The following is a 16,355-nucleotide window of genomic DNA, read 5'->3' as shown; positions in this document are numbered from 1 at the left end:
TAATCGATTTAAATGGGTTCAGTACTGTATATGAAAAATACCAGATTAATATCCTGAAAAGCAAGCCTTGTGTATAATAGGGGAAACTATTCTGGGTAATTTACAGTTGGTTTGATGCAAGCGGTGTTGTAGTTTAATCGATTTACAGTATTGCAGAAATTTAAAATACCAAAAAAAAAAATATATATATATATATAATAAAAACATCTAATAACAGAAACAGCCTTGTGCAATAAAAGGGATATTTTTCTGAAAATGTATTAGTGTGATACCATAATGTCATATAGGCCTAGTTAAATTGTTTAATTGATTTACAAAGCATAGAGTGTAACCAAAGTTTATTCAGACCCCTTCAACATTTCTCACATTATCAGTTTATTCGCTATAGTTTAGAAAACGGTAATGAAATATGAGCAGAACTCAGTTGATATTTGACTGGTTTTGTCCGTCCTTCTGTTAGACTGTCTCACACATGAATTATGTTGAATATCTGTCAGCTGTTAAATTTAACTACACAATTAGATAATACCAGTTTAGCTCAACCAATCACCAAGCAATGCTTCATTTTGTTCAGTCTGTGTGTGAAAAGAGCATCAGCAATTAAAGAAAACACACTTCAGCAAAACATGATCAGCTCAAAGTGTCTGAATAATATTTGGTCGCAAATTTTTTATACATTTTACACTTTTCAATAAGGTTCATTAGTTAACATTAGTTAACCATGAGCAATACATTTGTTACTGTATTTATTCATCTTTGTTAATGTTAGTTAATAAAAATAAAGCGGTTCATTGGTTGTACATGTTAGTTCATAAGATTTTAATAAAATATTAGTGAATGTTTAAATTAACATTACCAAAAATTAATAAATGCTTTATAAAGTGCAGTTGATTATTAGCCTACTTCATGCTAAATGTAGTGTTAACTAATGAACCTTATTGTAAAGTGTTACCAATTTTACACTGCAGAATTTTTGGGTATAATATGTCACAGTTTATTTTGCTCTCCTCACTTACATAAATGAACTACAGTAGTGTCCTGCACACACTAGTAAAAAAATATATCAAAAATGATATCTATAATAATTTTTGGTTTGACAGTAAATCTTATTTCTTGAAATTAAGCCCTGTGCTATGCAAAGGAAGTTTGTTTATGTATTTATGAGTTGGTTTGGACTGAACACATAAAGTGCAGAGAGTTTAATGGGTATGAAGCCGATTGTCTAACGATTGTCATGCTTATATCACTCGAGCGACAGGTGGAGACGAACCGGAACACGATTTGAAGAAAGCCCAGAGTAACAGCCTTTCTCGGGGTCCCGGAGACCCCAAATCTTCCCAAACTACATGCCAATCTGAACTTCAGTACTAGGCCTACATTAAGCTGGTTCTGGCTGAAGTAAGGAGAAAGCATCGAAAACGAACCTCTGTAACAATCGTGGAGATGTACGTTTCATTATCATATACCCAGCCGTCCATACAGGTTTCCCGAGGAATATCCGAGACATTCACATCCACCCACGGGAGCAAACCCCTGTCCGAATAGTTTTTCACGATGTCCACTCGGTGTCTGGAGCATTTACTGAAGCGAGACTCCTCGTCCAGAGGAATAGACGCGTTTCTCCATTCATCCGTGATGTTCAGAGCCGCGGGAATCAGACAGCGATGACCGGGTGTATCGCCCATGAAGACCATGGATAACCCCGTGAAGCCATTGGGAATAATGCTGAAACACAACAGAATGAACAGATTCCTTTGGAAAGGTCCCCAGTCTCCCAGGAACGCGGTGCTGTCATCGTAGTCTGGAGAGTTCATGATAGTCGCAGCACATCTGCGACAAAACCTTCTTCTTCGCTGTCAACGCGTCTCGCTAACTCCTTATGAGTAGCCTATTACCTCCACCTACTGTATAGCTTACATGTGTGATGTATCTGTATTGTTTTACTTTTTATACGAGGATGTAATGCTGCCCCACCCACCCCGAGGCTCAGCTCCCTCCTCCAGCTTTCACTCCTCAACCTCCAGGATGAGCAGAAGCACCACGATCCCTGTATGGCAAGCCGTGTTTACATTTAATCATTAGCAGGATATGAATTCGTGTGTAGGGTTGTTGGGTATCGTTAGAATTTTAACGATTTCGATTCCGATTCTGCTTATCAGTTAAGATTCTTATCGATTCCTAATTTCGATTCCAATAAGGTAAAAAATAAATAAAAAAAGTACATATCATTCACATTTAGGGCCCTATGTTAACAATTTAAGCGAATGGTCTAAAGCGCACAGCGCAAGTTCACTTAGGGCGTGTCCGAATCCACTTTTGCTAGTTTAATGATGGGAAAAATGGTCGGCGCTCCCGGTGCATGGTCTAAAAGGGTTGTCCCTATTCTCATAAACTGTAATGGGTGTGTTTTGGGATTTATGTGCGTTAAACCAATCAGTCTCATCTCCCATTCCCTTTAAATGCCAGTTGTGTTGGCGCCATGGCAGGTTCACTATTTACATGACGGAATTTGATAGTGGAAAGACCGAACGCGTCTCCAGAGAGGAAATGGAACTGCTGCTGTGTGTCCCTGTGTGTTTAATAAGCAAAGTGTATGCGCGTTGTGGACCCATCTATAGGCGCATATTACTAATGCGCTCATTAAATAACAAAAAAAAATATTGCATCATTGACTTTAGACCAGGGTTTAGTTGGTCAATGGCTCAGTCTATTTGTGTTGCCTCAAAATAGCAACCCGCCAACAATGCTCCTGAACACACACTTGTTCTCAGACCAGCAGCCCATGGCCGCACAAATAGGCGCAAATGCATTTGCTATTTAAACAACATGTCAGCAGGACATGAAAATGAAAACTGCGTCGGACTGAAACTACACTCTCAGAAAAAAAGTTATAAAAGCTGTCGCTGTGGCGGTACCTTTTCAAAAGGTACACCTTTGTACCTAAAGAGTGCATATTAGTCCCTCAAAGGTACATACTGATACCAAAAGTGTACATATTAGTACCTAAATGGTACATATTAGAACCCTTTTGAAGGGTACTGTCCCAGTGACAGCTTTTGTACCTTTTTTTCTGAGAGTGTAGCAAAAAACACTTGTGTTGCGCTTGCCGCTGCATTGCACCGGGTGTAAGATAGGGCCCTTAGTCTTATTGCAAAACATGTAATTATATCTGAATATCATGAACAAAACTCCACAGGCTGAACAACACTTACACAAGCAGCGTTTGCCTGTGGTTTAAAAACACCATAGAAGAACAACTAGCCGAACTAATATACACTTCAGTCATTATTAAAGACAAGTAAACACTCAGTAATTAAAAAATATATAAAGCAAATAAAAAATATATAAAATTAGCAATCGCAACAATTAGATACAACTGAATAAATATACAATTGAAATAAACAGTGTTTTAAGATTTTCAGGTATTCAGGTTCGAAAATGTAATCAAATGTAAAATAACACTGGACTTTATAAATAAAATATACATTATAAATATAGTTAAATAATGTAATTAATAAAATGTTAATAAAATGTATTAATGTAATTAATAAAATGTTAATAAAATGTAATTGTTGATATCACTAATTGATATCCTGCGAATGATTAAACGTTAATCTGGCTTGCCATAATCCCTATACATTATATCCAGTGCTCTAGCCCTTTATTCTAGTTTAAAACAGCCCTATATGTCTGAGCACCTCTCAGATCATTCACTGGTTATTATTCCCTTACATTATTAAATAGACCAGTACGTGGATCATCACATTTGTTACATTTAAAAAATACATACTCTGTTTCTAAAACATCACATTCAGCACATACCATTTACATGCTTCAATGAACAAATATCATGCACAGATATAACCCTGTCAGTCCCAATTTAAATCAAGAGATCATTACCTTTCTGTACCTTCCATAAAACTCTTCTTTTCCACCTAATTTTGTCATTTATAATACAATCTCCCTGTGCTAACTCTTTTTTTTTTGTATTATCTTTTATATCAGGTGTTTTGTTTACCAACAAAAGTAAACTGTTATACCCTCTGCTTTCCCTCTGTACAATAATGTATACATTTCCATCATAGATCTTCTCTGTCAGATCTACATTACACTTCTGAGAGCTGACGACAAATCCGAACAAATTACAGTCCTAATTCGCATAGTCTGTTAAATCCATTATTATATCTTTTTGTCTGAATATACTACTTGATTAAATGGATCTTATCTGTAAACATCAGTCGGGTGTGGCGGTTGCCTGCGGGGTGTTCCAGAAAGCAGGTTATGTGACATACCCAGCTATGTTTAAGGGTAGTTAAGCGGATAGTCTCGCACAGCCAGAACTTCAGACTGACGACAGAAAGTCTGTTTTCATGTTCACCGCCCAGAGGCCGCCTGACATGTAAAGCAGTGTCGTCAGTTCACCAAAAGCCAAGGTATGGGGAACTCTTACTCCCTCGACGTGACAAAAGTGTGTGTGTGTGTGTGTGTGTGTGTGTGTGTGGTGCACCCAAAGAACTATAGATCTGATCATAAGTAACCCAGAAACTTAGTTACAGACCACTGTTATAAGAATGAAGGACTTTTCAAGGACTTTTCAAGGACTTTCAAGTACTTCACACAACTCAGCACTTTAAAGCTCAAAAGTCAGAATATTATCCAATTTGAATGTTATTTTTAATGTGATACTAAAAACATGTTGTTGTTTTTTTGTTTTTTTTTATCCTTCAAAGATTGTCCACATTTGTAAAAAATAAAAATAAAAAATTCTTCTCATTTTTGTCACTTTTTGTATGTGAAGTGTGAAGTAGGCGACACATTTGTAGGAAAGTTCACAAAAACTTTTCCTTCAATTTTTATCAATGAATCTGACTAAACTAATCTCTTATTTATATTGTGTCTCCGCTTTGTTCGTGATAATAAGAGGATTTGTGCACATGTAAAACTCTACATCGAGGGAGTGAGAGAATGCTGTACCTTGGCTTGTGGTGAACTGCCGCCACTGCTTCCACCCAAAGCTTATTCCTCCAATATTTTTGTGTTTCCAGCAATCTTTTAAAACTGTACGATATACAGTTGTACACAACGTACAGATGTGTGCAATGATTGTTGTCACTTCCCTGCAAGTTGACATCTCCCTCAATTCATCCCTGATGGCATCTAAAGTTTGATCTCATTGCTCCATATCAGATCTAGACTGTAAATGATCCAGTTTCTCCAGTTCTGACGGCGATCCATCCCCATACACACCTATACTAGAACGCATTACGGCTTGATTTACCTGTAACTGTGAACTCTTACTGGCGCCCCATATTGAAGACGTGCAATTTATTACCTTTACATTTGTTTTCAATTTTCTTAATATGTTTCTTCCATGTTAATTTCTCATCAAAGATTAATACAAGATACTTGAATTCTGTCACTCTAATTGATCACATCATTTTTCTTTTCGTCTTTTCGTACGGAACATTTTAATCCCCAATCAACTTCACTTATTGTTTCTTGTAGTCCTTTAACTACATTTCTTAAATTCCTCCCTCTTTTCCATACATCAGCATATAATGCCTTTCCAATATTTGGTTTAACTTTTTCAAATATATCATTAAACTTTAAATTAAATTAAATTAGAATGATGACACTTCCTTGTGGAGTCCCATTATACGGCGCTGACATTTCTTCCCCTATTCTTACCTGGAATACTTTCAAATAGGAAATCTGATATCCATTTATGCATTTCCCCCTATTCCAAGTTTATTTTAGTTTAATTAAAAGTCCTGGTAACACTTTACGGTAAGGGTACATGAATTATCATGAATTCATGTATAAATTCATGCATGAAATATGCATTCATTCATGCATTAATATCTCATGAATCATCAGGAACTAACACGAGTTCAACGTTTTTCATTCATGACTTCATGGATGAACAACACCTTAATTAAAACATTAACTAAGATGAGTACATCATCATGAATTATGATTTATTACGCATGATCATGATGTTTTCTTTGTTCACACAAAAAAATGGTCTTTACCACCCATTGTGGATAAAGCTATGGTTATGGTACATGAATCATCATGAATTCATGCATAAAAAAGTATTAATTCATGCATGCAAGACTGCTCTTCGAATTATTAAAGGAATGTACAAAAATCCACATTATCTAATGCATGCATACAGGCTAGAACAGTATATCAATTAATGTGAGAACTTTTTTTCTGAATTATGATCTGAGTTATCCATCATGTTCATGTCTTCTCATAGCCTGCAGGTAAATGGACAGAGCCCAAAATTGGCCAATCACAGCACATAACATACGAATTCTGTTGGCGTTCAAATACTAGTCATCATTAACTAAGCATTACTTATCAGTGACTTCATAATGTGTGTGGCCCCTCAACTAAAGTGGTGACTTGGTGCTTTGAAACACTGATGAACAATGTGTTTTCATTATGATCTGAGTTATCCATCATGTTCATGTCTTCTTCATAGCCTGCAGGTGAATGGACAGACCCCAAAATTGGCCAATCACAGCACATAACATACAAATTCTGTTGGCGTTCAAATACTAGTCATCATTAACTAAGCATTATTTATCAATGACTTCATCATGTGTGTGGCCCCTCAACTAAAGTGGTGACTTGGTGCTTTGAAACACTGATGAACAATGTGGCATAACTGTGAAATGACATGAATATGAACATTCAAGTTCAAGTCTTTGCAAACAATGTACTGTGGACACAAATGGACTTTGATCTTAACTCTCCTGCTTTATTCTTAAACGGTATAAACCAGTTAAAAACCATACAGCTGTTTAAAAAAAATTTTTTCACAAACAGCTTGATCTCTTTTTGGGTAAAGAGTCACCTTTTAATGTATGCTACTGATGTGACTCCTCCATATCATGAAATTGTAAAACAGCTTTATGGTTTTGTAAAGAGTTTTCAGATATACAGGCACTTAAAATAAAGTTCATGGTGTATGTACTGAATTCCTTCTCCGCTCTTTCCAGCTGTTGATTTAACTGGTTTATACCGTTTGGTTTCAGAATAAAGCAGTAAAGTTACATAACATTATTACAATTTTACAGCTAAAAAAATGTACGTTAAACTATTTACGAATATTTCATATTATAAAGATATCTGTATAATTTCCCTTTTACAATTTTATAGATTATAAATGTAAGATCCCTTTAACCTACTCCCACACCTAAACATACCCATTTTATAGACAATATTAAAAGGATAAAACATAATGGACAGATATGTGTAGGGAAATGGCAGTTTTATTAACAATGTAGCATTAAAAGATAGTTTGAGCAACTAATCCTACCCCTACCCCTAAACCTAACCATTTCTTAAAACTACGTAACTACAATTATAAATTAAAACAACAGACAGACAATCACAATCATTTATTTATTGAGAAAATGTCAAAACCGGTACCAAAAGTAGTTCACATTACGATGTGTCGCAGTCCTTTCTGGTAGTAACGTTATATAATAGTTTTGTATGAGGTAACGTTACGGAGCAGAATTTAAGTTATTAATCCATGAAAATGTTAATCCGGTTCGGTTTGCTGTTCGCTCTGTGAAGGCGCGCGCGCTTCTCCATTTCAAATGTAGTACACAATTTAAAAACGGCATGTCGCAATCTGTGACAAAGCATGCGAGTGTCATGATCGGACAAAACTGGAAACAGTTGCAGGTTCTCAAAGCGTTTATTAAGCTCAAAAGGGTCAGACAAACAGTTCAGAATAACGAAGGGCGGCGACTCAGGCTCGTGCAGGGACTTGATGGTCTGTGGTGCGCTGGTGCTGTGACGGTGATGAATCCCGATCCCGGTGCTGGAGTGCGGTGAATCCAAAGACAAAGAACAGGAACGGCAGGAAGACACGGCAGGCGAACAAAGACACGGCAACTCCACGGGAAACACAGACACGGCAAACACAGGACCTCAACAAACAATCCGACACTGGAACAGAGAATGGTGTGAGTATATATAGGGAATGGAAATGAACAGCAGCTGTGAACAGTGATTGATGATGATGATGATCAGCTGGAGCGCTGACAGACACGTGAGCGGGACAACGCCCACTCACACATAAACAACAACGACACGAGGCAAGAAGGAAACAATGCATTCAACAACCGTGACAGTACCCCCTCCTCTAGGAACGCCTCACGGCGTTCCCAGACTCCCTTACCTGTCGATTGTAATCATCGATAAGAGAGTGATCCAGGATGTCACGAGCCGGAACCCAACTTCTCTCCTCCGGACCGTAACCTTCCCAGTCCACCAGGTACTGGAATCCGCGTCCCCTCCGCCTAGAGTCCATAATGCGACGGACCGAATAGGATGGTTCCCCATCTACGAGTCGCGGCGGTGGGGGAACCGGGGCAGGCGGATTAATGCGGGAAAAAAAAACGGGTTTAATTTTGGACACGTGGAATACCGGATGAATTCTCCTGTACACTGGAGGGAGGTTGAGGCGGACTGCCACCGGACTAACAATCTTGGTGACAGAAAACGGGCCAATGAATTTAGGAGCCAGTTTATTGGATACGGAGCGGAGCGGAATGTTCTTAGTAGAAAGCCACACTTTGGAACCGACGACGTATACGGGAGGCCTAGACCGGTGGCGATCGGCCTTGGCCTTGATGCGCGCCCGCACACGGAGGAGAGTCTCACGGGCTCTTGTCCATGTGCGGTGACACCTCTGGACAAAGGCGTGAGCGGAGGGGACCGCGACTTCGGATTCCAGACTGGGAAAGACCGGTGGCTGGTATCCTATACTACACTCAAAAGGAGATAGGCCCGTAGCTGACACTGGCAACGAATTGTGGGCGTACTCCACCATAGGCAGTTGCTGACTCCAGGAGGAAGGATTCCTGGCAGCCGTACATCGCAAGGTTCTCTCCAGGTCTTGGTTGGCTCTCTCAGTTTGACCATTGCTCTGAGGGTGAAACCCGGAAGACAGACTGACCGTCGCCCCCAGTAACTTACAAAACTCTCGCCAAAATTTGGACACAAATTGGGGACCCCTGTCGGAAACCACGTCTGTCGGGAGGCCATGTAACCGAAAGACGTGATTAACGACTGCAACCGCTGTCTCCTTGGCTGAGGGTAATTTGGGCAAGGGAACAAAGTGGGCTGCCTTCGAGAATCGGTCCACCACGGTTAAAACTACCGTGTTACCCTGGGAGGGTGGGAGGGCGGTAACAAAATCTAGAGCGATATGGGACCAGGGTCTCGAAGGCACCGACAGCGGTTGGAGTAACCCATCTGGGGGTCGATTAGACGACTTACCAATAGCACAAACTGAGCAAGCCAAAACAAAATCGTGAGCATCGCGAGCCATAAGCGGCCACCAGAATCGTTGTTTGACCAAATAGAGGGTGCGACTAACTCCTGGATGACAGGCTAGACTAGAACAATGGCCCCACCGAATAACGTCTGGACGTAGTTCCTCCGGCACAAATAAGCGGTTCGGTGGGCACCGGATCGGGGGCGTTACCCCTTCTAGAGCCTTCTTGACTCTCGATTCGACCTCCCAAGTGAGCGTAGAGATAATTAGGGTCTCAGGAAAAATACGCTCGGGAGTAAGTGCGTGTTCGGATCGATCAAAAATACGCGACAAAGAATCGGGTTTGATGTTTTTGGAACCCGGACGATACGAGAGGGTAAAATCAAAACGGCCGAAAAAAAGTGCCCACCGCGCCTGCCTGGAGTTCAACCTTTTAGCGGATCTAATGTACTCCAGATTCTTATGATCCGTCCAGACAATAAAGGGTACCCCGGACCCCTCTAACCAATGACGCCATTCTTCCAAGGCTAACTTGACCGCCAACAACTCCCTGTTGCCAATGTCGTAATTTTGTTCAGCTGGTGATAAGCGATGGGATAAAAACGCGCATGGATGCATCTTGTTGTCTGAGGGTGAGCGTTGTGAAAGAACTGCGCCTACCCCCACCTCTGACGCGTCGACCTCCACCACAAACTGGCGTGAGGAATCAGGGGCGATTAAGATGGGAGCCGAAACAAAGCGGCTCTTGAGGTTGGAAAAAGCAGTCTCGGCTGCTTCCGACCACCTGAACGCAGATCTGGGGGAGGTCAAGGCAGTCAGAGGTGCGGCTAGTTGGCTAAAGTTGCGAATAAAACGCCGGTAGAAATTGGCGAACCCCAGAAACCTCTGTAGGGCCTTACGGGAATCTGGGTTTGGCCACTCTACCACAGCCTTAACTTTGTCAGGATCCATACGCATACCCTCAGCCGACACGATGTGTCCTAAGAAAGGAACCGACTGTGCATGAAAAGCGCATTTCTCCGCCTTGACAAAAAGCCCATTCTCTAGCAACCTCTGGAGTACTCGTCGGACGTGCTGCACGTGTTCCTGGAGAGACGAGGAAAAAATCAGAATGTCATCCAGGTAAACATAAATAAACTGATCGATCATGTCTCGCAGCACGTCATTGACAAGTGCCTGGAAGACTGCGGGACTGTTGGACAAACCGAAGGGCATGACCAAGTATTCAAAGTGCCCCCTAGGGGTGTTAAAGGCAGTCTTCCATTCATCCCCCTTCCTGATACGGACCAAATGATAAGCATTACGCAAGTCCAGCTTTGTGAAGATGGATGCTCCCTGCAACCTCTCGAAGGCTGAAGACATCAGCGGCAAAGGATAAGTATTCTTTACCGTGATGTTGTTCAGCCCCCGGTAATCAATACAAGGTCGCAGCGATCCATCCTTCTTCCCCACAAAAAAGAACCCCGCCCCCGCTGGAGATGAGGAAGGTTGGATGAACCCGGATGCTAGAGAATCAGAAATATATTTCTCCATAGCCTCCCTCTCCGGAACCGAGAGTGAATAAATCTTGCCCTTAGGCGGAGACTTACCTGACAGTAAATCTATAGCACAGTCGTAGGGACGGTGCGGAGGGAGAGAAGCAGCCCTTGACTTACTGAACACTTCCCTCAGGTCACGGTACTCCGCGGGCACGTTTGATAAATCCACTGCTTCCTCCTGCAACACAGGAACAGAGACAACAGAACAGGCAGACACAAGACAAGAACTATGACATTCAGCGCTCCAGGCTGATATGGTTCTCTGTTTCCAGTCAATGCGGGGGTTGTGTTGATGGAGCCAGGGGTGACCCAAGACAATGGGGGTGTGATGGGAGTCCGTGATGTAGAATGATATTGTCTCTGCATGGTTTCCTGAGGTGATGAGTGTAATGTTCTCGGTGGCCTGGGAGATGGTGGGTAGTGACTGTCCATTGAGTGCATGTACAGTGATTCTCTGGGGAAGTGTTCTGAGTGGGACTTGAAACTGTAGTGCAAAGGTGCGATCCATAAAATTACCTTCGGCCCCAGAGTCCACCAGTGCGGTGCAGTGATGATCGTGGACAGACCATCTAAGTCTTCCCGGGAGGATGGTGGATGTGGATGAGGACTTTTCGGCGGAGATCCCACCCGATAGTAGCCTCATACTTACTATCGGGCTTGACCTTTTACCGGGCAGTTGTTAGCAAAGTGTCCCGCTCTCCCGCAGTACAGGCAAAGGCCAAGGGATCTCCGCCTCTCCCTCTCCTCCCGGGAAAGTCGAGCTCGACCCACCTGCATGGGCTCGGGATCGGAGGGACCGACCGCGTCCATGCCACTGGACCACTGATGTTCCACCCCCCCACGAGGCAGGCTGGGTGGAGCGCGTGGTCCGACCCGGGCTAGTCGGGCGTCCACCCTCAGCGCCAGATCGATGAGTCCATTCAGTGAGGGGGGTAGGTCCAGGGCGTAGATCTCCCTCTGGACGCGGTCGGCCAGCCCATGCAGGAACCTATCCCACTGCGCTTCCTCGTTCCAGCGACACTCGGCCGCCAGGGTCTTGAACTCAATGGCATAATCTGAAACAGATCGTTCTCCCTGGCGTAGATCAGACAAGACCCTGGCAGCCTCTCTTCCCGCGACCGCGCGGTCGAAAACTCTTCTCATCTCCGAAGAGAGCGCCTGGAACGAGGAACAGCATGGTTCTTGATTCTCCCACACCGCCGTCCCCCATAGTGCCGCTCTCCCAGTCAGTAGAGTGAGTACGAATGCCACCTTCGTCTCCTCTCTCTCAAATGTCCGGGGCTGGAGTGCAAAATGCATGCCGCATCGAGTCAAAAACGGCCGGCAAAAGTTAGGCTCACCAGAGTATGGCTCAGGAGTCGGAAGGCGAGGTTCCGACTGGGAGGCGGGCATCGGTGGTGTGGGAGGGACGGGCGGTGCGGCTTTTTTATGCATGAATTCATGATGATTCATGTACCATAACCATAGCTGTATCCACAATGGGTGGTAAAGACCAATTTTTTGTGTGAACAAAGAAAACATCATGATCATGCGTAATAAATCATAATTCATGATGATGTACTCATCTCAGTTAATGTTTTAATTAAGGTGTTGTTCATCCATGAAGTCATGAATGAAAAACGTTGAACTCGTGTTAGTTCCTGATGATTCATGAGATAATAATGCATGAATGAATGCATATTTCATGCATGAATTTATACATGAATTCATGATAATTCATGTACCCTTACCGTAAAGTGTTACCAAAGTCCCTTCCCTCCTTTAAGTGTCATAAGCTTTTTTTAATATCAAAACTGCAACAAGGTATTCTCTCATTATAAGTGCTTTTTTGCATGTTAAATAATATCAGAGCATCCATTGTAGATCTTTTTTCCTAAGACCACTCTGATCTGATGATTATATTTATTTATTTTCCTCCAAAAAGTAATTCAACCCGTTCTTACTATCATGTTCTCCATTACTTTGCACAATGTAGATGTGAGTGCAATCTTTTGCATTTTTCCCTGGTTTAAAACTATTGGTAATGTATCACTATTGCACTTCTCCAATCTTTGGGTACAATGCTTCATTCAATACGCGATTATATTAATCCAATAATGCTTTGATCTCTGGCAAGTTTTTAACCTACTGTAACTGACCATGTCTCTCCCTGGTGTTGTATTGAATTACAACTCAAAATAATCTTCATCCATATTTTTATCTACTCCGTTTTTTCTAGGGATGGGAAGATTGACCGATATGTATCGATACGCTGTCATGCGCGTGCACGATGCAAGTGCATCGGTAGAGCAGCAGAGGATGAATAAAATTTTGGAAGCAAATCGAGATGCATCGGTTTTTGCGAGATACAGCTTATCCTTTTAATACAGAATGTATTTCTTTATTTATTAACAAGTGTTGTCAACTTGTTTTTGGCACATAATTTAATCGACCTACATAAAGTAGGCCTAAGCAACAGACTTGCGGATGTGTACACTACAACTCAGTGTATCAGCTGCGCGGATGAAGCCAGTGATGCGCCCAAAGGTAGTTTTCGGGAAGCGCGAGGAGTAAGCAAAACAAACATGTCGGATGCCGAGATAATTTATCCTCCACTGAGTTTTAAATCTAAAGTTTGGAAACACTATGGATTTTACAAGAAAGACGGACGACTTGAGAAGACAAATGTTCCGCGCATCTGTAAAATACACGGGCAGTACGACTAATCTGATATCTCACTTGAAGCAGCGCCACGGTGTTGTTGTGGAAGCATCTGCCAGTGCCCCTGCATCCCCTGCCTCCTGCTCTGATTCACCTGTAGCTACCAGCTCCAAAAGTGGTGAGAAAAGTATTGAACGTTTTTTCCATGCCCCGCTTGCTGACAACTCCAATTTTAAGGAAGAGGTCAGTGACACAGCAATGCCGAATGAAGACCAGGCAACAGGCACACTGGAAGAGGACCAGACAGCTGAAACAGAAGGCGACAAAAGCCCTTCCAAAGAGGACAAGACAGGTTGGTTTAAATGGAGACAATGCCAAAAATTTACAGAAGTATGTAGTGAAGATTCAATATAGTGAAGTAATTTTCAGATTGTAAATGAAAGGAATATTTTTAGCACAACTGATGAGCCTCTCCTCTGCCCTCTTCTGTTGATGATGCTCTTCCAAAGAAAAAGACTGCCATGGACCAGATGTTTGGAGATTTCCTGAGTGCAAGACCACCAGCAAAGACCATCAGGGAGAAAGCTAAGGATGAAATCTTAAAATATAGAGAAAGGGACACTTTAGGTTTGGATGGGGATGTGTTGCAGTGGTGGAGACTGCAAGTAGATCTTCCACTACTATCAGCTTTAGCAAAGAGATATCTGTCCATCCCAGCAAGAAGCGTACCAGCTGAAAGAGTTTTCAGCACAGCTGGAGACATAGTTACAGCTCAGCGTAGCTTGCTTCACCCTGATCATGTTGATCAGTTAATATTTCTGAAGAAAAACCTTTAACTGAAGGTGACTGACCAATGTGCACTATTCTAAAAGGCATTTTTTTTATTTAGAATTTAATTTAATTTTTATTTTATTTTATTTTATTAGCCTGTTGTTTACAGTGACAGTGATGTTTCAAAGTAAAAGCAGCATATATCACGACGTTAAGTTTTGAATATTCAGTGGCAAAATATCTCTTTGTAAAACTTAGTCATAGTTGAAAAGTGAAATCACAATTCTTGTTGTGCAATGGTAAGCCTTCTTTCTGTTGAAAGAGTGCAAATATATATATTTTTGTATATATTGAACTTATACCTTCTGTTTATCTTGGAAATACTTAAATAATATGTGCCATGTGTTCTAAAATGGCCCTCTACTGTAAACCGACACTTAGGCTCTGAGAGAAAAGCCAGTTTGTAAAAAAGTCTTGGTTTTACTTGGTTAATAAATAATCAAACTCATTCAATGGCACCGCATCCTCTTTCACATCACCACATAAACTTGATCTAATTAGCTAGTGCTGAATTATCGCATCGTATCGTGATATGACTGTGAATCGTATTGCATCGCAAAATGCCACACATGTATCGTTAATATATCGGATCGGATACTTTGTATCGAGATGCATATTGGATCGGCATTATACCTTAGATGCCCAACCCTAGTTTTTTCATATGGACATTCTTATATATGTTACCTATTTCTTGTCTTTCTCTTTCTCTTCTATTACAGGGATCTACTTATAGTTATCATTCTTTTTCCTAATCATTCTCAATACCACATTGTTGTAATTCCCTTGTTTTGTGAGTGTGAGAAGGAAGGAGACCGGGGTCGGCTGGCTGAGGCTCGTGGGTATTTTATTAAATAAACTTGTATAACAATCGCGCCACATGGGCGTCAAACTCAAAAACTCATTCAACAGTTCAGATTACTCGGCAGCATTCGTCTTTCTCGCTCATCATTCACGGTCCCACGAGTCCTCAGCCCTCTCTCCTCGATCGCTGGTTCCAGTCTGGCTTATATACGGTCTCGCCACGCCAATCACTGCAACGAGACACAGGTGTAAGTCATTTTGCACTTGACCTACTTACCGCCGCTCGTCTCTCCACTCTCTCTCCCGTCGCAGACCTCGCTGAACCATGCCTCCCCCGCCACATACCCCCACCGCCCGACTCAGGCCGGGGAGCCATCCGACCTGCAAAATTCCCGGAGAGGAAGTCAGACACAGCCATCTGCGCCCCCAGCCTGTGGATCACCTGGAACTTAAAAGGCTGTAAAGCTAGATACCAACGGGTGATCCGCGCGTTGGTGTCCTTCATGCGGTGGAGCCACTGCAGGGGTGCGTGGTCTGAACAGAGGGTGAACTCCCGCCCCAGGAGGTAATAGCGAAGGGTGAGAACCGCCCATCTGATGGCCAAACACTCCTTCTCTATGGTGCTGTACTTAGTCTCTCTCTTTGAGAGCTTACGACTAATGTACAGCACCGGGCGGTCCTCCCCGTCCACCTCCTGGGACAGGACAGCGCCCAGCCCCCTGTCCGACGCGTCAGTCTGCAACAGAAAAGGAAGAGAGAAGTTAGGAGAGTGCAGGAGCGGCCCGCCACACAGAGCAGCCTTAACCTGAGTAAAAGCCTGTTGGCACTGCTCCATCCACTGGACCGTATCTGGTACCTCCTTTTTAGTGAGGTCAGTCAGCGGGCTGGTGAGGTCTGGTGAGGTTTAGCCTCGCCAAGCCGCTCGGTTCCTCTGAAACAGTCCCGCTGGGTCCAGGGTTAGGGTTAGGGTTAGCCTGAGCTCAGGTCAGGTCTCCGACCTGAGCGCTCGACCCCCTTCCCCGCCTTCTCTTTTTCCCAGAGGCATCCGCTGTTAAACATCCCAATAACTGTTCAAAAGCTGGCCAATTCGTTCCCAAAATTAGTGAATGCCAGAGGCGCGGGCTAACGGCCACCTCCACACAATGGTTTTGTCCCCTAAATTTAATGGTGATGGCTTTTAACGGGTATTCCACTATATCCCCGTGCACACACCTCACCTTAACCATGCGGCCCGTATCCAA

General features: G+C 42.6%; 1 protein-coding gene across 1 annotated transcript in view; it reads right to left on the bottom strand.

The window, feature by feature from the left end:
- LOC311277426 (uncharacterized protein) overlaps window positions 1–1,927 on the bottom strand; it is a 47,027-nt gene extending 45,100 nt beyond the window's left edge. The window contains exon 1 of the mRNA XM_084387741.1: window positions 1,425–1,927. Within this exon, the coding sequence (XP_084243867.1) occupies window positions 1,425–1,814 (390 nt within the window). The 5' untranslated portion in view covers window positions 1,815–1,927. The remainder of the gene's footprint in view (window positions 1–1,424) is intronic.
- Window positions 1,928–16,355: the final 14,428 nt, after the last annotated feature.

This window comes from Rutilus rutilus (assembly GCF_951802725.1).
Source record: "Rutilus rutilus genome assembly, chromosome: 18".
In the NCBI taxonomy this organism is placed as follows: Eukaryota; Metazoa; Chordata; class Actinopteri; order Cypriniformes; family Leuciscidae; genus Rutilus; species Rutilus rutilus.
This window is presented reverse-complemented; position numbering and strand designations above follow the sequence as displayed.